We start from the raw sequence: 23,716 nt of genomic DNA on the forward strand, positions 1-23,716 counted from the left end.
AAAAAAAAATTATAGTATCTTTCCAATGAGGCAAAACAAATTTCTTCACAATAATATTTATTAGAGATAATATTTGTAGTACTGTATTTATATATACTGTAAATGCACAAGTATACACACTATATATACCTGGAATTTATTTGAAAACGACTAAAAGCTTGAGACAGCATCTTATCGTGTCCTAATAACTAGGAGGCCTGCTCGAGGACTGGGCCGTGGGGACCCCCGAGATGATCATCGCACAACAAGGTCCTCATAGCTTAGGCCTATTAATTCAGGCACTAGTCTTGCTGCATTTCTTAAAGCTCAGTTTCATACTCCATGAGATGCAGATACCATTCCATCTTAATCCTGCATATTCTAGTAGTTTACAAACTAGAAACATTTTCTTGAAAAGTCCTCATTTAAGTTTTTAAGTGCTATAAAAATGTCTGCTAGCTTCCCACATGCTATACATTTTATATTTTCATATACAGGAATTATATCCACTAAACTCTCTCTTTCCGATTCCTGTAGTTGTCTTTCCCTTATATGTACTGTAGTTTACATTTCTTCTTGTCTTCTAATTTTTCCTGTCTCCCTCACTTCATCTGTCTAGACCTCTTAAGGATAGGTGTCTAATTCTTAGAATTTATTTTATCAACCACCTCTTCTGTCCATGTTCAAGTGAATTTATATCCATTCTCTGGTACAGAGATTGAAACTGAACTGCATAATCTAAATGGAACCTAATAAGAGTAAAAGAATGAATGTACAACATTGAATATACAATATACCTTTACCAGTTGAATTCCCTTCTTCAAATCCTGATTCTGACGATTCAACAATAGCTGGAAGATTTTTCTCTTTGGTCGGTGTGAGGAAACCAAGAACACTGTTCTTGACACTTTCGGCAAGACCTCCAATACCACCATTCATGTTTATTTCTGGCCCATCATTACTGCTGATCGCTCTCAGAGAATGTGAAACTCTTGTTCTTTGTTCAGTGGCTGTCACATTGGCATCCTGAAAATTAAATTATGTTACTGTAATACATAAGAACAGACAAGAACATCTGCCAAAAGAAACTCAACAATTAACAAGACATTACAATACAAAAAATGTGCAAGTTTGATTTTTTTTTTTATACATAATTTACACTTTTGGAAAATCAAATCTATATTTTCACACTGCAAACCTTATGGCTTGGATTGTATAGTATATAGAGAAAATAAACTTATTGCATTTCAAAGTGATAAAATCTTATTTCTTACCACATAACATTCACTCAAAGGTTGCTAAAGTACATACAACTTGTTTGGAATCTAATCCATTCAAATCCTGTTTAATCTAGTTTGTATACATTAGAAACTAATACATTTAAAAAATAAATTTTATATTTTTGTTGTCACCAGTAAGACAATTAATTGTTGTCACAATTAATACTACAATTTATTTCTTATACAGTACCTGTATTGCTACATAATTTTAAACATTTCTAAACAAATCTAAGCCTTATAGCCTAACCCAGACTTGTGTATAAACCTAACTATATTACACAATTAGGTTTAACCTAAGCTTAGCTATATCTTGTACTTTTTTTATTTCATACAATTAATCTTCCAACATATCCATTTCTAAACTCTCAAAAACACATGCTCATCTAGTGGTACATGTAATCACTGAAGTCCTACTTATACATATTGTGGAGGGAGCCACATTCAAATTGCCCGCCCAATAGTGCACTTCATACTTTAGGTGAAGATGAATCCTGATTGGTGGGTGGCAAACATGCACAGCCGCCCGCCCTATGCACATCTTAAGTAGACAAAAGACAACCCCACCTTGTTGAGCACGTACTTTATATTCCACCCACTAAATTCTAGACTACCAATATTCTGGCCGACATCGAGACTTCGCCAAACTTCATTCCACTCCTCGTCTACCCAAAAAGCTTAGACTTGCTTCAGCTACATCCCCTGAAGCCTACAGCTCAAGGCGATCAAGTTACTTGTACCTATCTTGTCTCATGTGGTCTGCCGCCGTACCTCATAGGCGACCACCTCAACAATATTAACACTAGGACAGTTTGAGAAAAATCAGAGAAAATTACCAAAGTTAACAATGATAGACCTAAATTGACTGACTGACTATTCGATGTAATCAAAATTCATCATGATTTTGATCACACCAACATGCAAAATCACAGGACTGAATCTTTCTGAATACCAACATACTGCAGACAAAATCAGGATTATTATTATAATAGGGTCCCAGTAGTACAGGTGGTTTTATTCTTGACTCACAATCAAGAATTATGGATTCAAATCCAGGATGGGACAAATGATTGGACTCATTTCCCATCACATAATGCCTCTGTTATCTAACAGGAAATATGTACCCAGGAGTTTGCTTGTTGTGGGGGTTGCATCCTGGGCAGGGTCAGTAGTTTGACCTTGTGGGGAGGAACTTGATATAAGCCTATTATGTATATTAGCACACAGGCTGCCACTCCCACCAACACCATGCATGATTATTATTCACTGTGCATTTTTTGTGAATAATTATGTATCTTGGTAGACATACAAAAACAGATGGCACAAATGAATCCCCTATAAATAGAGAATTATACATTTACTTTCATTAATTTATTTAATAGTTTTGGCTGGTTGCACTTAAGTACAGGCCTACACAAGCTAAACTATTGCTTGTATTGTGTATTCCAATTATTCTAAGCATACTTAAATTTCAAACAACAGACATCAATTCATATCTCACAAGTATAAATACTGTATTGAATCGAGCCTGGCAGCTGCAGTGGATAGCTTCCTGACCCCGGCTGACCTCCCCTAACGTAACAAATCATCTACTACCACCACCACTCTACACAACACTCCAAACTACTCATTAACAACTACAAACAGTAGCGAGAGTGGAGGTGTAAGCCGTACCTGGGAGGAGGAGAGTGTGGCCAAGTACCGTAGTGTCCCCGCTGGCCGACACCGGCGGACGGACACGACTCCGTGCCCGACATAAACAAACCGAGTTACCACCCCGCACATATTGCAACACATATTTACCTACCATCACACACCGCAGTTAACGAGCAAAGCTCCACCCTCCAAATGTACTAAACGAGCAATGCACAATTTGACCTCGGCAAGGTATGAACTTAACCAGGAGAGGCCAAGTGGAGGATTATTCCAGTTTCCCTCATATCGTTAGGGACAGGCCTAACTTGTGCACGCGCACTAGTAACCTCGTTTGTTGAAAACAAATTATTTTGTTAAACATGATAATTGCTGTTATAGTAGTTTTCTCTTCTTTCCACATTATTCAACTTTTACCAACATACTTTGAGTGAATCTAATAAAGGTAACACCACAGGTAACTACAGAAATAATAAAAAAATATTAATATTAATAATATATACTGTAGTAATAATATTAATAATTCGTTTTGTCGGGGACATACAGCCTGCGTGTCTGTATCACTATTTGTATTTATTATTTGTGTCTGCAGAATCGAGCTTTCAGCTCTAGGACCCCGCCTTTCTAACCAATCTATTTCTCCTCTATTACAGTATATCTAATACTGAGAACTCTGAGATTTCTCTCTAATACACGTGCACAACCCCAGGACCGTTGCAGCGGTCTAACTCTCAGGTACCTATTTACTGCTAGGTGAACAGGGACATTAAGGAAAGGGAACCTGCCAAACCATTCCTGTCCCGCCCGGGATTCGACCCAGGAATTCTCGATTGTGAGATAGTGAGTACAGAGGTAATAAAGAGACGACAGATTTCTGCAACAGAAAAGAAAGACATAAGAGATGTAGCCATTAATCAAATGCCAGAGACCTTCATGACCAAAACAATGGCATAAACCATACAGACAAAAGTATTGTAAATATCTTTTTTCATGAATTTGGACAAAAGAGGTTCCGGTTTCTATATTCAACTTATATCAAACCCACACTTAAATATGCAGCCCCGGCATGAACCCAACTCTAAGCACAAAGCAAAAACTAAAAAGATATGCAACCAGACTCGTTCTCGAGCTGAGAGGCTGGAGCTATGAGGAAAGGCTGAAGAAACTGGAATTCATCACACAGGAGAGAAGGAATGGAACGACATGAGAACATTTCTGATTCTAAAGGAAATTTATAAAGTAGATATAAGACAACGTTCAAAGCTATGATTTGAACAGACCAAGAAGGCATTCATGGAATCAAAAGATACAAATGAATCTAACAAATGTCAGAAACAACACCGTCAGTGTTCCTTCCTCCTTCCTCCTCCTCCTCCTCTCTCTCTCTTTTTACGCGTCCTGCGTGATATGCGACTCTCCTCTACTTATATTCGTGTTTTCTTCATTTCTCTCTCTCCTATATCCTCAATAATTCTCTAATCATATTTTTTGTTATTTTCACATGGTACTTCGACAAAACCTTTCCTTTCCCTCCCCCCCCCTCCCCTAACGTTTACTTTGTTATTTTTACTCTTCTAAGCTATTTTTCTCATTCTTCCCCTTGTTTCTCTCCTTTATCCCTTACATAACTATTTGTATCCCTGCCTGCCTCCCGGTCCCTCATTACCTTCTTCCTGCGAGGTGTCCTCGTTCGACCAACCATCTCGCTGGCTCGGAGTTCTGCTTGTGGTTGTGTGTGGTTGTTGTAGTGGTGGTCTAGTGTGTGGATACCGTTGTGGTGGTGATGTTGGAGAGCGTAGTTTACGTGGTTGTGTTGCTGATAGTGGTTGTGGTGTTGCTGTTGGTGGTTGTGGTCCTGGAGACGTGTGTGGTCATGTGACAGCTCTAGGAAGGTGGTGTCATCCACGTGACTCTGGTCAGATCGCCGCCGCCGCCGACTTCGGATTCTTCTGCGAGAGGAAAACAAATAGTTTTGTGAATTATACAATCGGTCTATATAGCCTAACATTTCACCCACGCAAAACATATTCATGGCAAGAACACTCATTCACACAACATTTTCCATAATAAAATACACCCAACATAAACTTGGTCTGTCAAAAAACAATAACTTTAAAGACAAAATGTTTTAAAAATATCTTGGCTGATGCAGTGTGTAGCAATGCCAGGCACTCAACCTGGCTATGTAAGGAAGCGGAACAAGTCAAGAGCAACACTCAGACTTAAGCAGAGCGCCTGGTGCCTTAAGCAGAGCGCCTGGTGCCTTAAGCAGAGCACCTAGTGTATTAAGCAGAGGGCCTGGTGCCTTAAGCAGAGCGCATGGTGCACTAAGCAGAGCGCCTGGTGCATTAAGCAGAGCGCCTGATGCTTACCCAGGAAGTCTTGTAAAGATCGTCAACCTCTGCCGATGATGCCATAAGGACCGACGTCAGTTGTCATATCAACGTGTATCATTTAATATTTTCAAATAACCAGACAAAAGGCACTAAAATTGTCCATAACTATATTTACTACCATAAAATCTAAATAAAACTAACTTTTTTTCTCTCTTAGAGTTACTGGACGTGTATAAATTGTAATATAAAGCGGTGTCCTATAGATGATCACTTCAGCAAGTCTTCTCCCCTCCCTCTCCTCATCACTCGCCCCTTCAACACATTCACGAGATCAATGAGCATCATCACCATCATCACAGGACGCTCTGGCAGTGTATCTCTGCACCTCCCGCTGCCCTTCTTATCACCAGCCAAATGCAGAGGCTAATTACGTATCTTGGGACAGATATGTTACTATTTTTCTCGGACTTATAAATTATTTTTTCAGCGGTTAGATTTTCATTTATCACTATGACTTAAATGTATAACTTGTACTTATTATAAATTCCATCATATTACACAAAATATATTTATATATGAGAACTTTTGGGATGATAGGCCAGTTCAAATGCTTTGTTTTTACACGTATGAAAGTATGAATTTAAGCCAGTACATCTTTAGTTTTACAACGGCAGATTAAATGTTCGGCCAAAAGAAGTTTCCCGGGAGTATGTGTGTGTGTGGTTGAGAGCACATATGTACACGGGAAGCATCCTGGCTGTCAACTGAGGCCAAGCTGTTGGCGTCGTCTGCTGCCAGCCGGCGCACGCGCACTCCACCCGCACCTTCCACTCATTTCCCACGGTATAACCTAAATCCAACTTCCCTACTGCAATATATTAAACACGGTACTAAACTGTCACGCTTCTCATTTTAATACCCAATAGCAACACACCTGTACTCTAGACAGTCAATCACAATAGATGCTAAGATATTGCATAATTCTAAACGAAACTTTCTGACAAATGTGTGATCTTTATGGCACATGTTTAGCGTGGAGAAAGCTTTACCAATAAAATTCGTAACATAAATCAGTCATTAATCAAATAAAGATTAAAACTGATAATAATCATACATCTAACAGTTGCACTGTAATTGTCAGATTTCACCAGATCAACTCAATATATAGGTAAATATTTAGCAAGAGGGCACTGTCTCTTGGGTGGCTTAATCTTCATCAATCAAGAGGGCACGTACTGGCTAAAATACCGTGCCAAATATTGGATGATTCTCTTGGTAATCGTTGTTAAAGTTACTGCTAGGATTGTGGTTGAGGCAAGGAGACAATGTTTGCCTGTCTGGTACACATAAAAGCACTTGTGAGGTGTGTTGGACATCATACGCAGACATATACATGTATATATTATAGAGGTGATTCGTTTATAGGCGTATATACACAGTTTTTTTTTTTAGTCCTAGACTATATTCAGAACAAAAGTGTACTTGCTGGTTGGTTTTTAAGCTCTTGTGGTGGCCTTAATAGTCCTCGAGAGGTTGACAGGCCTTAAACCCCCGGCATGGGACTGCTGGCTTTGTGTGTGTCTCAGTGGAGATACACTGTTTGGGGGCTTTAGAGCACTTTTCCTTAGACAAGAGGGTAAGGGGGAACTTAAAGACCCCAGCTGTTGGGGAGGCTCTTGGTGAGGGCTTCCCGGGGCTGGCCCGGACCCCTCCTGGACTACATATCCTCCTCACCTCACGTTCCGGATTTACTCCGTGGACTCACAGGATTGGCGAAATTTACCAGCCTGGTTAACTTGTTTTCAGTGCGAAAATACTGTTCACTGAGAGGGCCTACAAATATGGTAGCGGTTTGTCTAGTCTTCAGTGCCTGAAACGCCCCGCGCGTCAGTGGCTTTGTAAGATTGTACCATTTAATCACCAAAATCAATACCCCCACAACCCATTAAACCATCTTGCATATAAATAAAGAAATAAAAATATTACTTGCGTACTGCTGTAAATTTGCATAATTAACAGCATGGATTTGCTAACCAATTGACTTCGATTTGCACAATTCTAAATTCATGGAACAATTTTATGCAAACGGTGCAATCAAACTTTGAATACTTGATGTACGTATTAGAATTTAGAATGCAGCTTTATAATACTGTACTTCGTTTACAATGTGAAGTTATTTAATTTTACTTTGGGAATTTCTTTACTCGAGTGTGATGCACGGCCCTCAAACCTGTTTGGTGTATTAAGTGTGCAGTGAGACCTTCCAAGTGTCTTGCCTGTATTTTCAAATCCGGTTTACTACCAGAGTTAAATAAGTTGTCTTTTTGTACCCTCTCAATTCCCGAGAATCGTATAGGTGGTAACCATGTCTCCTCTAACTCTTCTGTCTTAGTTATCTTGAGGTTATCTTGAGATTATTTCGGGGCTTTTTTTTTTTTTAGTGTCCCCGCGGCCCGGTCCTCGACCAGGCCTCCACCCCCAGGAAGCAGCCCGTGACAGCTGAATAACACCCAGGTACCTATTTTACTGCTAGGTAACAGGGGCATAGGGTGAAAGAAACTTTGCCCATTGTTTCTCGCCGGCGCCTGGGATCGAACCCAAGACCACAGGATCACAAGTCCAGTGTGCTGTCCGCTCGGCCGACCGGCTCCTCCCTCCCCTAGTGGCGAGGTTTAATTCCTGTAGTCTTTCCTCGTAGCTCATCTCTCAGCTCGGGTACTAGTCTGGTGGGTTCCTGATGGCGACACCGCAGGTGGTAACATTACTGCTGAAGCTCAACTCCAATAAAATATCACATTTCCAAATACCAAACCAAATACTTGGTTTTGGCCAAGTTTTCAAACCATTACCGACGTGAAAATGTTTACTGGATCTACGTAAGCAGATCATCAGTCTTACGTGGGGTAAGCAATCTGTCCTCTTACAAAGAACGTCGCATTTCGATCGTATTCGTTACACAAGACCAAACATTGTCATACTAGAAAATGGAAGCGGCTGGCGAACGTGACGTACTGTCCCGTTTTGTTTTGGATCCTCTGATAGGTAAGGAAAGGACACTTTAATTTGATCGTTTTCATGACGTTGGAAAACCTTAGGAGGATGGGCTGAGGCAAGAGGCTTCAGGGCGGAAACTGAGTTGATCTAGTTAAACGAACTTTGAGGTTCTATTCATGAGCCCATTATGTGCCCCTGTAACCCTTTGGTGGGGTATGGGGGTGCTAGTTTAGTGAGGTTAATTGGGTGGGTAATAGCAGTTATTTAGAAATGGAGATCTATGGCGCAGGAAAGTGCTGCTACTGTCATCTTTGGTGAAGATTGTATACTTGCTTCATAAGGAGTTTCAATTTAGTTCACTTAATATTGACTACACCCATCCTGTGGGCGCTGGAGTATAGATTAGTCATAGCATTGGTTCATAAACTACAACCACATGTTCTTCAAGCTAAGTAGTTTACACTTGTGATAAATTAGTTAAATGTTATTTTTATTTGTTTATCATGCACAGTCGTGTTTAATTGAGCAAGCTTAGTAATCCACTTGGAGTGATGAATTGTTAGCGAGCTTCCGAGCAAGAGTTTGGGCGGTCTCAGCTTTTAATGTCAATTAGGATAATAATTCGCGTCTTAATCATTGATGCAAAGAGTGTTTAGTTCTTATCACAAAGTATTTGCGAACGAGGGCATCCGAGAAAGATCCTCAGAGCGTTCGCGATCAATTAGTTTTAGGCCTTGCGTGCTCCCCTTGTTGGTACAAGAACTTCCCCTCAGTGAAGCTGACCACACCCTTCCTCTCCCTTACACTAAGCAAGTCCTTCACTCACCATTTTGTGTCGTCCTCTGCATCCTTATCCCTCTACATTCATAATACATGGCCTTATGGTCCTTACTCCTATATTTCCATCTTCCACCAAGTTAACCTCCTTCAGTCTCCCTATTTTATCTTTGCTACTCTCTTACTATACACCAATAACACGCACGCCAACCCTCTGTTCTCTATATTATGTTTCCATCTGTCTTCTTCTCCCCTTCCTCACCATACACCGTCCCTGTCTCTATCCCTCTTCTTCACTCCTTCCCTCCCTCCCTCTTCCTCAACACCATTAACACGTCCTCTATATATCTGGGGGATGATGGATGGAGGAAGATCTGGAGGTTGATATCACACTGAACCTGTCCCCAGAAGCCCACATCAAAAGGATATCATCAGCGGCATATGCTAGATTGGCCAACGTAAGAACTGCCCTTAGAAACTTGTGTAAGGAATCGTTCAGGACCCTGTATACCACTAATGTCAGACCAATCCTGGAGTCCATACCTAGTTAAGCACAAGGCAAAGTTATAGAAGATTCAGAGGTATGCCACCAGACTAGTCCCAGACCTGAGAGGTATGAGCTACGAGGAAAGGCTAAGGGAGCTAAACCTCACGTCCCTGGAAGACAGAAGAGTAAGGGGAGACATGATAACTACCTACAAAATTCTCATGGGAATTGACATGGTGGACAAAGACAAACTACTTAGCACGGGTGGAACACGAACAAGGGGACACAGGTGGAAACTTAGTACCCAGATAATCCAGAGAGACATTACAAAGAATTGTTTCAGTGTCAGAGTAGTCATAACAGATGTAATGCATTAAGCAGTGATGTGGTGGAGGCTGACTCCATACACAGTTTCAAATGTAGGTTTGATAGAGCCCAGTAGGCTCAGGAATCTCTACACCAGTTGATTGACAGTTGAGAGGCGGGACCAAAGAGCCAGAGCTCAACACCCCCCGCAAGCACAACTAGGCTAGTACATCCGGATGCACGCGCCCCCCCCCCCCCACTGGAGTCAAAATAAACACGCTGGGGGCGTGACTACAATTTTCCCGCCACATCTGCTTTCGCTCCCTCCTAGAAGCAGACTGGTGGAGAGGAGAGGGAAGATTATGAAAGATTGCATGCAGAGTACCAGTAGTGAGTACCTCTGCATGCAAGAACAACATGCACAGGTACCCCGAAGTGGAAATATTGTTTCCCTCTCTCTTTTTTTCTTGCAGTGTATCTTACCAATTTTCCAGCCCTCCTTCCTTGGCTTCCTTGATAGCTCCATCCTGTTACTCTCTCAGTGGTTACCTCCACCAGTAACGCTGCTCTCAGTCATTCTCTTGCGGGTTACAAGATTCTCACTCTCAGCACTTTCTACCGTCTCTCCCTACTTCAACCACTTCCTCATTTAATTCACCTGTCATGAGATCCCCTAATATGGGCCATTCTTTCTTATTACTTCTTTCACACCCGTAACTATCTTACCAAGACTGTAACTTGCTTAGCTAAAGGAATGTTGGGGTTCGGTTTCGGAGCCCATTATCAACGCATGATGTATGACGTAATGTCAATTTGCATCATGTCAATTTTAGAAGTGATTTTTGCAAAAAGTCAAAGTATAATGCAAGTAGTAACATAATAGTAGATGAGGAATGCGTAGATTAAATAAGCAACTGTGAGTAGGTTCTCGTACGCCAAGCGCTTTAGCCCTGCCAGACGCAAGAGTAACACTTACAATTAAAAATATATAAATGACTGTCTAAAAATATTGTATATAGTTCCAAGCAATAAAACAAGTTATAACACCAATCACACAATAAGCCAGTTTACCAAAAATTATACAAATAATAATATTTAGTGAATTTTCAAGTAGAAGATGCGAATCAGTTACTAATTCAATTCAAAGTTTTTACTGGTCGAATCGTTAAATGAACTTATAGCATGTAATGCGCTCTATATGAATCCCCAAAATTCTGAGGATATACGAACCGACGCACTGACTATACGACAACAAACACCTGTCACATTTAATTCAATGGAGGCGGTTGAAATTTAAATAAGTTTATTGAGGTAAAATACACACAAAGGGATGAGGTAGCTCAAGCTATTCTCACCCCGTTCAGTACATTGTGTTAATACATACATATACACACATCACAAACAATAAACATATTACCAAACATTCTGAGATAACATATACATTTCCTATGGAGGCGGTTAGACTAGCCAATGAACGATCAAAGTGTCATAGGTGTGTATAAAGAATATTAATAGTACAGAGTAAGTGCCTATTTAATGGCTGCAGATGCCTACATTATTATGACAATGTCGAGACTGAGCGAGGCATTTAGTCCGCAGGGATACTTAGACATTTATTATTATATTTTGGTCAAGATAATCTGTCAATGGCGGGAAAGTAAGGTCGTGGAGGATTCAATTTCTCAATTTCTTTCTTTATTATGCACCCCATACCCATCCAGTGGGCGGTGGTGTAAAGGATTAGAGGCACATAATCGGTTCAGGAACTGAACCCTCTAGTTTGTTTAGCTAAGCAAATAACAATCTTTTGACGCTAGTTACACAATTATTGTTATATATACATGTACACATGCTCATACATACATGTACATATATATACATATAAATATATACACATACACATGCATATTCAATCACTTCTCAAATACACACATCAATAATCTTTTGTATCACAAGTGATTCAACAAGAGGCTCACAACAGTCACTATACAAGGCACTTTACATCTATGGTGAGTCGCACAGTTACTAGTCTTGCTCCACACCCACCCAACTGGGCGGCAGCTTTACAGTCATGTGCATGCATTACCTACAGTAAGCAAATTTTGGATACTTAGCTAAGATTTCGGGCAGTACATCATTATGAATGAAGTACTTACACATTTCTTGGACACCATTGATGGTGTTATCTCTGAATTCAGAGATTTTTTCACATTCCATTATATAATGACGCAAAGTATGCGAATAGTTCTGCTGACAGAGTTTACATTTAGTCAAATCTACATCCGCAGATGTTACAAACTCCCAGAGGTACTTGTAGCCGAGCCTAAGCCTAGCAGTGGTAACATCTAGAAGTCTGCTAACATTATTGGATGACCCATAGACGTGCGGTTCTTCCTGCATAACAGAATGATGATAGATGGAGGAACTGGTGTGAATTTCACTTTGCCTCAAGTCTCCGAAATTTAGTTGATGTTCCCTGAATATTACTGCCCTCAGGCTGCTCAAAGGCAGTCCAAGATGTTAATAAATTCCCTCTTTACGAGCAAATGTCTTGGCCAACTCATCAGTTCTATCATGCATTCGGAGACCAACATGGGAGAAGTTGTCCAGACTGGAGGAGGGAGAGGACATGGAGGAGTGTGTGTGGAGGGTGAGGACATGGAGGAGGGAGTGGAGACCCAGAGCCACTTCAGGATGTTATACCACCAAAGACCAACATTCACTCCAAACATCTACCACCTCCGGGCTTTTCATGCCCATGCCACCTCTTGCCGTGGCTTAATCTTCAACAACATTCACAAGTCTTCTCCTGTGAACATACGCTGCCTCACCTGCTGTCCCCGCAGCCAACCTCACTTAATTAGTCATATCAATGTTGTTTGCGTCTGTTGATAGAAGAGACCATATAGCATCAAGTGCACTAGTTCTCAGTGTATCAAGAGGCACAAGTCCCATACGTGAAGCAGTTAAGTGCAGGTGTGTAATGATGAGGACATGCACAGAGCCAGCACTCCTCTGGACGCACTGACTCTTAAACTGGCAATGAGAGCACTGCAGTGGAGGACGGCCAGAGCCAGCGTCTCCAGGGAACACTAGTAGTCACTATGAGCCTTGGCAGTAGCCTACGTGCGCCCGCTGACACCTATACCAACCCCACCCACCAATACTAACTACATTAACCATTTATACGCGGATCACGCCTCAGACGAGTTTATATATATATATATATACCGGTTATCAACCCATGTATATCTTGTAACCATCAAATACATAATAAAGCACAAAAAAAGGAAGGGGGTGGTATACCGATATATATATATATATATATATGTCGTACCTAGTAGCCAGAACTCACTTCTCAGCCTACTATTCAAGGCCCGATTTGCCTAATAAGCCAAGTTTTCCTGAATTAATATATTTACTATAATTTTTTTCTTATGAAATGATAAAGCAACCCTTTTCTCTATGTATGAGGTCAATTTGTTTTTATTGGAGTTAAAATTAACGTAGATATATGACCGAACCTAACCAACCCTACCTAACCTAACCTAACCTATATTTATAGGTAAGGTTAGGTTAGGTAGCCAAAATAAGCTAGGTTAGGTTAGGTAGGTTAGGTAGACGAAAAAACATTAATTCATGAAAACTTGGCTTATTAGGCAAATCGGGCCTTGAATAGTAGGCTGAGAAGTGCGTTCTGGCTATTAGGTACGACATATATATATATATATATATATATATATATATGTCGTACCTAATAGCCAGAACGCACTTCTCAGCCTACTATTCAGGGCCCAATTTGCCTAATAAGCCAAGTTTTCATGAATTAATGTTTTTTCGTCTACCTAACCTACCTAACCTAACCTAACCTAGCTTTTTTTGGCTACCTAACCTAACCTTACCTATAAATATAGGTTAGGTTAGGTTAGGTAGGGTTGGTTAGGTTCGGTCATATATCTACGTTAATTTTAACTCCAATAAAAAAAATTGACCTCATACATAGAGAAAAGGGTTGCTTTATCATTTCATAAGAAAAAAATTATAGTAAATATATTAATTCAGGAAAACTTGGCTTATTAGGCAAATCGGGCCTTGAATAGTAGGCTGAGAAGTGAGTTCTGGCTACTAGGTACGACATATATATATATATATATATATATATATATATATATATATATATATATATATATATATATATATATATATATATAATATATATATATATATATATATATATATATATATATATAATATATATATATATATATAATATATATATATATATATATATATATATATATATATATATATATATATATATATATATATATATATATATGTTTCATTGAATATGACCGCATATTCTGTATTTATTATTTTCTGGTTTAGGGCTTCTATCCCTCTAACTATTTTCTTAGCATCAGGGCTTAATTGAAATAGGAGTTCTCCAAAACTCATTTTCGTACTTTTAAGGTGAAGAAAAGAAGTGATTTACTATAGAGTGTATTACACTTATTTGTATAATTTGCACGACGTTTCGAACCTCCATGGTTCATTCTCAAGTGAACAGATCTTACAATACTAGTTGATTTTATACCCGCATTAGGTCAGGTGATAATACAATGAAGGTGAAAACATGGGGGGATACATAAGGGATAAACATAGGGGCTGCAGAAGGCTTATTGGCCCATACGAGGCATCTCCTATCCAAACACAAAGATTAATCCAGTGTAATTGGCCTGTTATGTTGGACATTGTCTTCTGTGTTGGCATCGATATGTTCTTGTCTTGTCCTTACTAGTAAGGACAAGACAAGAACATATCGATGCCAACACAGAAGACAATGTCCAACATAACAGGCCAATTACACTGGATTAATCTTTGTGTTTGGATAGGAGATGCCTCGTATGGGCCAATAAGCCTTCTGCAGCCCCTATGTTTATCCCTTATGTATCCCCCCATGTTTTCACCTTCATTGTATTATCACCTGACCTAATGCGGGTATAAAATCAACTAGTATTGTAAGATCTGTTCACTTGAGAATGAACCATGGAGGTTCGAAACGTCGTGCAAATTATACAAATAAGTGTAATACACTCTATAGTAAATCACTTCTTTTCTTCACCTTAAAAGTACGAAAATGAGTTTTGGAGAACTCCTATTTCAATTAAGCCCTGATGCTAAGAAAATAGTTAGAGGGATAGAAGCCCTAAACCAGAAAATAATAAATACAGAATATGCGGTCATATTCAATGAAACATGTTTGAAAGAAAACCTGCTGCCAGTATACACCAATATATATATATATATATATATATATTTGTTTTCCTAAACACTTGACGCCTGGGGTAAGTGCCACCAGTTTTTTGCAGGAACTGGGTTCTAGACTAAATAAAACAAGAAGATACCCTAGAGCTTCCAGCGCCTCAGCGTGACGATCTATGCAACCTGTCCTCTTACAAAGAGCGTTCCATTTCTATCGTATGCGTTACATAAGGGCAAAATTGTCGTAGTAGAAAATGGAAGCGGCTGGCGAAAGTGACGTACTGTCTCGTTGTACAGGATGAACAACCCAGCGGGTTTTCTTCCTGTTGGGGAGTGTTGTACATGCTCCTATGGCGGTGTGTCCACTCACAGGATTAGTGGCGCTGCCCAAAAACTCGCCCCTCGGGGCAAAATTAAAAAAAAAAAAAAATTGTCTCGTCTGTTTTGGGTCCTTTGGTAGGTTAGGAGAGAACACTTTACATTGACCGTTTTCTTGCCGTTGGGAACCTTAGGAGGCCGGGCTGGATACAGAGGGGAAATGCACACTGCATTCAGGATTCCTGCCCGCCATCTGAAGAGCTGGAGGAACTCGACACCTTATGATAATTATCTTTGTACCTTACCCACAGAAATCACATTAACGTGATGCATCAAATGAACAAATCCACAAGGGCCGTGACGAGGATTCGAACCTGCATCCGGGAGCATCCCAGACACGCCTTAATCGACTGAGCTATGACATGGTAAAAGAATTGAAACCGAAGTTCTACTGAACTTACTGGATCCCGCAACCTCTCTGAGGCACAAACCAGGGTTTTACACAACTCCCCCATGCACTCGAGCTATGCCAATAGGCCGTTCTCCCACTTCGCTACTGTGATTTGTGTGTGTAATGATGTAAGGGCGAAGAGGGAGAACGGCCTATTGATATAGCTCGAGTGCAATGGGGACTTGTGTAAAACCCTAGTTTGTGCCTCGGAGAGGCTGCGGGATCCAATAAGTTCAGTAGAACTTCGGTTTCAACTCTTTTTACCATGTCGTAGCTCAGTCGATTAAGGTAGCCTGGGATGCTCCCGGATGCAGGTTCGAATCCTCGTCACGGCCCTTGGGGATTTGATCTTTGTACCTTATATGTAACTCCTTTTTTATAATAAAATTTAAATTAAATAAATACAAATTGGTAGAGTTTTGGATATCATTCATATAGAAATTGTCTAAATCTTCAACTTTCATGTTTATTGGGGTGCTAAAGTCTCACTTATTTTAGGATTTTGCTAATTTCTTTGTTGTCCTCTGTGTATGAACCTTCACTAGAAAGAATAGGTCCAATACTGGCTGCAGGGAGCCTAATGACTACAGTGTAATGACTGCAGTCTAATGACTACAGAGAATGTTATGGCTACAGGGATTGTAATGATTGCAGTGTAACAGGAGTGTGTAATGATTGCAGGGAGAGTAATGACTACACATAGTAATAACTAGTGTAATGACTACAGAGTGTAATTTCAACAGAAGTAATGACTACGGTGTAATGACTGCAGGAGTAATGACTACAGGTCATGGTGCGTAATGACTGCAGGAGTAATGATTACAGGGGAGGTAATGACTGCAGGAGTAATGATTACAGGGGAGGTAATGACTTACGTACCTGTACTTACCGCTCGTGCACTTATAGAGACGAAGTTAACGTGCTTGGGAGATGTAGGTTGATCTGTATCTAAATACGTGTAACCAGTGTAACCACGTAGGTACGTACATACAATATAATTATAAGGAAACACTCAGGAAAAATATCACCCATGTATATAAAATATTTATATAAAATAAACATGGGTATTTATAATCAATTAATATTAACCATGGGTATTTATAATCAATTAATATTAAACATGGGTATTTATAATCAATTAATATTAAACATGGGTATTTATAATCAATTAATATTTCACTTTTACATAATAGTAATCAGATGGCCTACAAAATATCTAGAATCAAAATATTCTCACCAGATAATTGTAACTATTAAAACAAAAACAGAAATACACAAAAAGATACTTATCAGACCAGAGACCAGTTGACCCGAGGCCAGACTCCCAGCTACTGAACTCAACATGGCGTTGGACGCCCCTTACATTTGCTCTCGCAACATAACGAATGGTAAATTTATATAAAATTAATTTACTTAATGAACAACAAAAACTGTGCTAAAGCAAACATTAAAATAACTTAAATAAGAATGATTAAATTTACATGTATAAACAGAGGTAATGTAGTTCATAATGAACACAATTATTCATATATAATAATAAAGAGGAACGTTCGGGCAACTACACAACACAAGCTTTCTTGTACTCTAGCAGGAAGTGGACTCGAATATCACAAGTCTAATACCTGTGACTAACATGCCCCCGCTACTGTTCCCACGGTGTTGCCATCTAGATGATACATTATATATATATATATATATATATATATATATATATATATATATATATATATATATATATATATAACTTTAGAACACTTTCCCACCAGGAGACTCGAACCCTAGCCAGCACAGAAGCCTTCCAGCAACTGGCATAACAGGTACGCCTTAACCCGCTCCACCACCCGCTCAGACCCTTAAAAGAGATGGTAATTTCGGAGTATTTAAATACCCCAAAGATCAACACCTCCCAAGAGCACCAGAGCAAGTGAGGGGTCATTTATACGTTAATTTCATCAAGTCCCTGTTAATATGGGAAGACACAGTGTCTCTGCTTAAGGCACAACTCTCCTAAACACGAGAGTTAAGTATACAACTTTAGAACACTTTCCCACCAGGAGACTCGAACCCTAGCCAGCACAGAAGCCTTCCAGCAACTGGCATAACAGGTACGCCTTAACCCGCTCCACCACCCGCTCAGACCCTTAAAAGAGATGGTAATTTCGGAGTATTTAAATACCCCAAAGATCAACACCTCCCAAGAGCACCAGAGCAAGTGAGGGGTCATTTATACGTTAATTTCATCAAGTCCCTGTTAATATGGGAAGACACAGTGTCTCTGCTTAAGGCACAACTCTCCTAAACACGAGAGTTAAGTATACAACTTTAGAACACTTTCCCACCAGGAGACTCGAACCCTAGCCAGCACAGAAGCCTTCCAGCAACTGGCATAACAGGTACGCCTTAACCCGCTCCACCACCCGCTCAGACCCTTAAAAGAGATGGTAATTTCGGAGTATTTAAATACCCCAAAGATCAACACCTCCCAAGAGCACCAGAGCAAGTGAGGGGTCATTTATACGTTAATTTCATCAAGTCCCTGTTAATATGGGAAGACACAGTGTCTCTGCTTAAGGCACAACTCTCCTAAACACGAGAGTAATACTCCGGGTAATATTCGGGTAATACTCCGAAATTACCATCTCTTTTAAGGGTCTGAGCGGGTGGTGGAGCGGGTTAAGGCGTACCTGTTATGCCAGTTGCTGGAAGGCTTCTGTGCTGGCTAGGGTTCGAGTCTCCTGGTGGGAAAGTGTTCTAAAGTTGTATACTTAACTCTCGTGTTTAGGAGAGTTGTGCCATATATATATATATATATATATATATATATATATAGATATACAGATAATGATGATGAAATGGAACTTAATAAGTTTTATCATGAATTTATATACGTATCCAACTAGAGATACGAAACAACGACTACACGAGGTAATGACTACAGTGTAATGACTACAGAGTGTAATTTCAACAGAGGAAGTAATGACTACAAGAGTGTGTAATGACTACAATAGTGTGTAATGACTACATAAAGTGTAATGACTACAGGGGAGGTAATGGCTACACAATGTAATGACTACAGGGGAGGTAATGGCTACACAGTGTAATGACTACAAGAATCAACGACCACACGGGAAATATGAATACAGGGGGAATTAATGACAACATGGAGAGCAATGAATACATAGTGTGCCCTGACTAGCGAGTGTAATGACTACAAGAGACAGTAAAGACTACACTCCCCCCCCCCCCCTTGTTACGTACCCTTATAAGATACGTAAGTGAATATATTAATATGTACATTTATAATTGTATGTAAATTACAAGCATGTATATTATTATACTTATGTTCTATACAAATGCACATTCATGTTACAGTGTTGGCGTTAGGCCCAGCGTATCGTGGGAATGATTGTTTATTTCTTTGTGTGATCAGTTTTCCCACGGGAACTAATGATTTATATGTGATCATCAGTGGGTAACAGAGTGAAATAATAATTGAGTGAACTGTATCTGGCAAATTGTCGTGGGATCGTCCGTTGCTGGGGTGTGCATGCCATTATGCTATTCTGTATGCATATTTTAATTACTATGTAAAGAAACACGTACTTTTGTTGTCTATATCAATATGTACTAATTATTCATTAAGTTAGTTTAAGATTACTCTTGTCACAATGTAGTGCTCCATTGTTGAAATATTAATAATTGTAACTTTGGCAATTTATTCGCGGGGCAAGGCAATGTGTTTTTTGACTCTCATATTGGAGTTTAGTAGCTGAGCAGAAACCGGGGAGATAACACTTGTTGGAGTTAAGTCATTCTTTTATTTTAGCCATATAATTATTCTTAGTATTGATTTAATGTCTGGAAGTTACAGTGATATTTTTAATGTGATATATTGTGACCATATAATCATCTGTTTTGCCTTTGAGATTTATTTAATATAATATTATATATGTATCTTAGTCTTTATTCTTCAGTCCTTTGAAGATTCTATTTTATGCTCAGTACCTGTCAAGGGGTTATACTGGTGATTCGCTATTGAGAACAGCAGTTGTGTCGTATCCCTAGACTTATTAAAGTTGGCTGCTGTAGGATCACGAGCCTTAACGTACGATAGGTAACAAAGAGTTATGGGGGCCTGTGCCGGGAAATATTGTCCCACTTAACTTAACTATGCTAATCTAACCTTGCCTTCCTAGGTACCAGTGTCAAGTGTCTCTGTGTGTTTCTTAAGAACTATTCCATGTGCCAAGCAAGCCTTCCTGTGTGTCAAGTAACAACGTTTCACGATTTTGAGGTAAGTCATCCTATATATTTTGTTTGTGCAGTGAGGCCAAGCGAATTTTCAGTGTGGTGACAATTTTACAGTGAAGTGTAGTGCAGTGCCATTGTGTTAATTAATTTTGTGAATCAAGTGCCAAGTGTTAGTAACGATGGAGGAGAAAGTTGCAGCGTTGGTGGCTCACCCAGACTTTGAAGGGATTCAGAACCTTAAAAAGACTGAGTTAATACAAATGGCAAATCATTTGGATTTGACCGCCAGCAATAGAATGGTTAAAGCCCAAATATTGAAAGTCATTGTGACGCATTTTGTTGAGAATGGGGATTTAGATGAAGAAATTCTAGAGGAGTTAAGAGAGGAGTCAAGTGATCAGATGACGTTAAAGCGTCTTGAGTTAGAAGCTCGCCAATTAGAGCTTGAAGCTCAAAAAGAACAGAAAATATTAGAGGCTGAAGCTCGTCAAAGAGAGATTGAAGCTCAACAGCAACAGCAAATATTAGAAGCTGAAGCTCAGCAAAGGGAGCTGGAGACTAGGCGTTTAGAAATTGCGGCACAAAACCAGAGAGGTTTAATTGAGTTGCAACTTGAAGCCACAAAGAAGCAACAAGCCGAGGAACAAACTAGGCAATTAGAGATTCAACAACAAATGGCTGACACTAACTTCAGGCTTGAATCACAGCGTATGGCAGCTGGGCATGGAAATACTAGTAATGTTTCAACAAATAGTGATAATAATCCCATCAGGATGAATAAGTATATAGAGTTGCCCAAGTTCAATGAGGAAGATCCTGAGGTTTTCTTTGCACATTTTAATAAAATTGCCATCAGTATGAACTGGCCAAGGGATCAGTGGGTAGCCATTATGCAGTCTCAATTCAAGGGGCGTAGTCAGGAGGTTTTCACATCCCTCCCTGACGCTCATAGTTTTGATTATGACTTTGTAAAGAAAAGCATCCTCAATGCATACCAACTAAATCCAGAGGCACACAGGCAAAAGTTCAGGAACCTAAGGAGAATCAAGGATCAGACAATAGCCGATTTTACTCGTCAGAAGACGAATTTTTGCAACAGATGGTTAAAGTCACTTGCAGTCACTGATTTTGATGCTCTAAAGAATCTTCTCATAATGGAAGAAGTATTGTCCTGTCTTCCAGACCAGTTGTCTACTTTTATGGCGGAACAAAAGAATGTAACCGATATTGATGAGCTGTCAAAGCTCGCGGATGAGCATGAGTTGCTGACTAAGGCCCCGTTTATGGCCACTTCACCTAAGTCTAGTCGTAGAGTAAATTTCAATGCTCACCGTACTCCTTATCAGTATAAGTCTCCTCCTGGTGCGACAGTTACTCCCGTGAACTCTTCTCTTACTACCCCTAAGATGGTTACTCCATTGCCAGGATCATCTAAGCCTAGTAATGCTAATTCTAAACCGGCAGTTGGTTATACCAGTGTGTCCACTGTCAAACATTGTACCCATTGTAAGAGAAGGGGGCATGTGATTTCTTCATGTTTTAGTTTGCATCCTGAACTCCGACCAACTGGTCTTATTATGAGTAAAGGAGTGCAACCTATTAATTCTTCATGTATTACAGTCAGTCCCAATTGGATGGCTGAATTCAAACCCTATATGTCCACAGGTACCTTATTATGTACTAATGGTAGACATAAGACTGTTCAATTACTCCGTGATACTGGAGCTTCACAGTCTCTTATTACCCAGAAGGTACTTGATGATGTTGACACCCGAGATCTGGGTGAAGTTGTGCTTCTCCAGGGTATTGCCGGAAGTGTGCAACCAGTGTCCTTATTGCAAGTTAACCTTGATTCTAAATATACTTCAGGATGGTGTAATGTTGGTGTAAGTAAACAACTGCCCATTCCTGGGGTAGACATTATTCTAGGTAATGATTTTGGCAACCAAATGGTTGTAGGGCCCAAGTGTCCCATCATGTTAACTAAACCCCATAATGTATTAGCTCAACCGGAAGCAGATGATGATATTATTTACCCTGCTTGTGTTGTTACTAGATCAATGGGAAAAACAGGTGAGAGTAATCCTGTCTTCACTAAGGTTGCTGATCCCAAGACCAGGACCCCTTCAGTAAAGGAGTGGGAGGTGGATCTTGAGGATTCTTTTATGACTCGACTGGATGATGAGAGTGAGGCCGTAGTAGAAGCCCCGCCGAACCTAAATCACAAGGAAAGTGAAGGTGAGGAGGCTGAACTATCTGTACCTTGCCCGCTTGTCTCCAGTGCGCCAGTTGTCGAGAGTGAGGCCGAAGTAGCTATGACTCCATTTTATTCCGATCAATCGGGAAAAGAGATCAAGCTACTAGGTTCTTGCCCGCTCGCTGCTGAGTCTGAGTCATTGCCCTTAAGTGTTGTACAGACTACTGATCCTAGTTTAAGTAAGTGTATTTCTGAGGCTCCTGATAATATTGATGCATTGGAGGAAGGGACGGGTTTCTTCTTCAAGGATCGACTTCTGATGAGAAGGTGGAGACCCAAGGGAACTCCCTCTTCAGAGGATTGTGAGATTAGAACCCAACTCGTTGTCCCCAATGATTATCGTAGGCAGGTCCTGCAGGCTGCACATGATGACCCCATGGGAGGTCATCAAGGTATCACGAATATGTACCATAAGATAAGTAAATATTTTTTCTGGCCAAAGTTAAAGAAAGACGTGGTCAGATATTGTCATAACTGTATACCCTGTCAAATTGTTGGTAAACCAAATCAATCTGTACCTAGAGCACCATTGCAACCTATTGTAGTTCCTGATGAACCATTTACTCATGTTGTAATTGATTGTGTGGGTCCTTTACCTAAGACTAAATCGGGTAACATGTTTTTGTTCACTCTCATGTGTATGACTACTAGATTTCCTGAAGCTTATGCTCTACGGAATACCAAGGCTCATAATCTCATCAAGTGTCTTGAAAGATTCTTTTCGTTGTTTGGAATGCCTAGAGTTATTCAGAGTGATAATGGGGGAAATTTTGTTTCTAAAGTTTTCAGAACTTTTTGCGAATCCCGAGGGATTCGGCACAAATTGTCCAGTCCATATCATCCACAAAGCCAAGGTGGACTTGAACGTTTCCACCAGACTTTGAAACAAATGCTGAAGACAACCGGAGAAACTCATCCACGTAATTGGGATGAGAATCTCCCCTTTGTGTTGTTTGCTGCTAGAGAAGGGCTACAAGAGTCATTGGGCTGTTCACCCTTTGAACTAGTGTTTGGTCACCAAGTAAGAGGTCCTCTTAAAATGCTACAAGAAAAGTTGTTGGGAGATGTCTCTGTTCATCAGAGCGGATTGTACTTGAGCGAGGTCAAGGCTAAGTTGTGTCGGGCTCGTGAGTTGGCGAAAGAACATCTGGGAAGGACTCAACAAGCCATGAAAGTACGATATGACAAGAAGTTCAAGGCTAAGCTAAGGTCGTTTGATGTCGGAGATTTGGTGTTGGTGTTGAAACCTCGTATGGGGACTTCCATGTCCCATAAGTTCGCAGGACCCTACCAAGTGGTAGACAAGGTGGGAGACCTAACTTATAAACTAATTAACCCTAATCTTTCAGAACCCCAAATGACTGT

General features: G+C 40.0%; 1 protein-coding gene across 11 annotated transcripts in view; it reads right to left on the bottom strand.

The window, feature by feature from the left end:
- The window catches only part of LOC123763584 (uncharacterized), a 114,589-nt gene that overhangs the window by 65,763 nt on the left and 25,110 nt on the right, over window positions 1-23,716 (bottom strand). For 8 of the 11 annotated variants that reach the window (XM_045750756.2, XM_045750753.2, XM_069304559.1 and 5 more), the window contains 2 exons: window positions 4,576-4,858; window positions 777-1,005 (listed from right to left, as the gene is read on the bottom strand). In XM_045750756.2, coding sequence (XP_045606712.2) covers window positions 777-1,005; window positions 4,576-4,858 — 512 coding nt within the window. Of the gene's footprint in view, window positions 1-776; window positions 1,006-2,930; window positions 3,086-4,575; window positions 4,859-5,281; window positions 6,007-23,716 lie in introns of those variants that run through there. The other 3 variants (XM_045750758.2, XM_069304560.1, XM_045750757.2) reach the window with 3 other exon arrangements.

The sequence above is a fragment of the Procambarus clarkii genome, chromosome 52, assembly GCF_040958095.1.
Source record: "Procambarus clarkii isolate CNS0578487 chromosome 52, FALCON_Pclarkii_2.0, whole genome shotgun sequence".
Classification (NCBI taxonomy): Eukaryota; Metazoa; Arthropoda; class Malacostraca; order Decapoda; family Cambaridae; genus Procambarus; species Procambarus clarkii.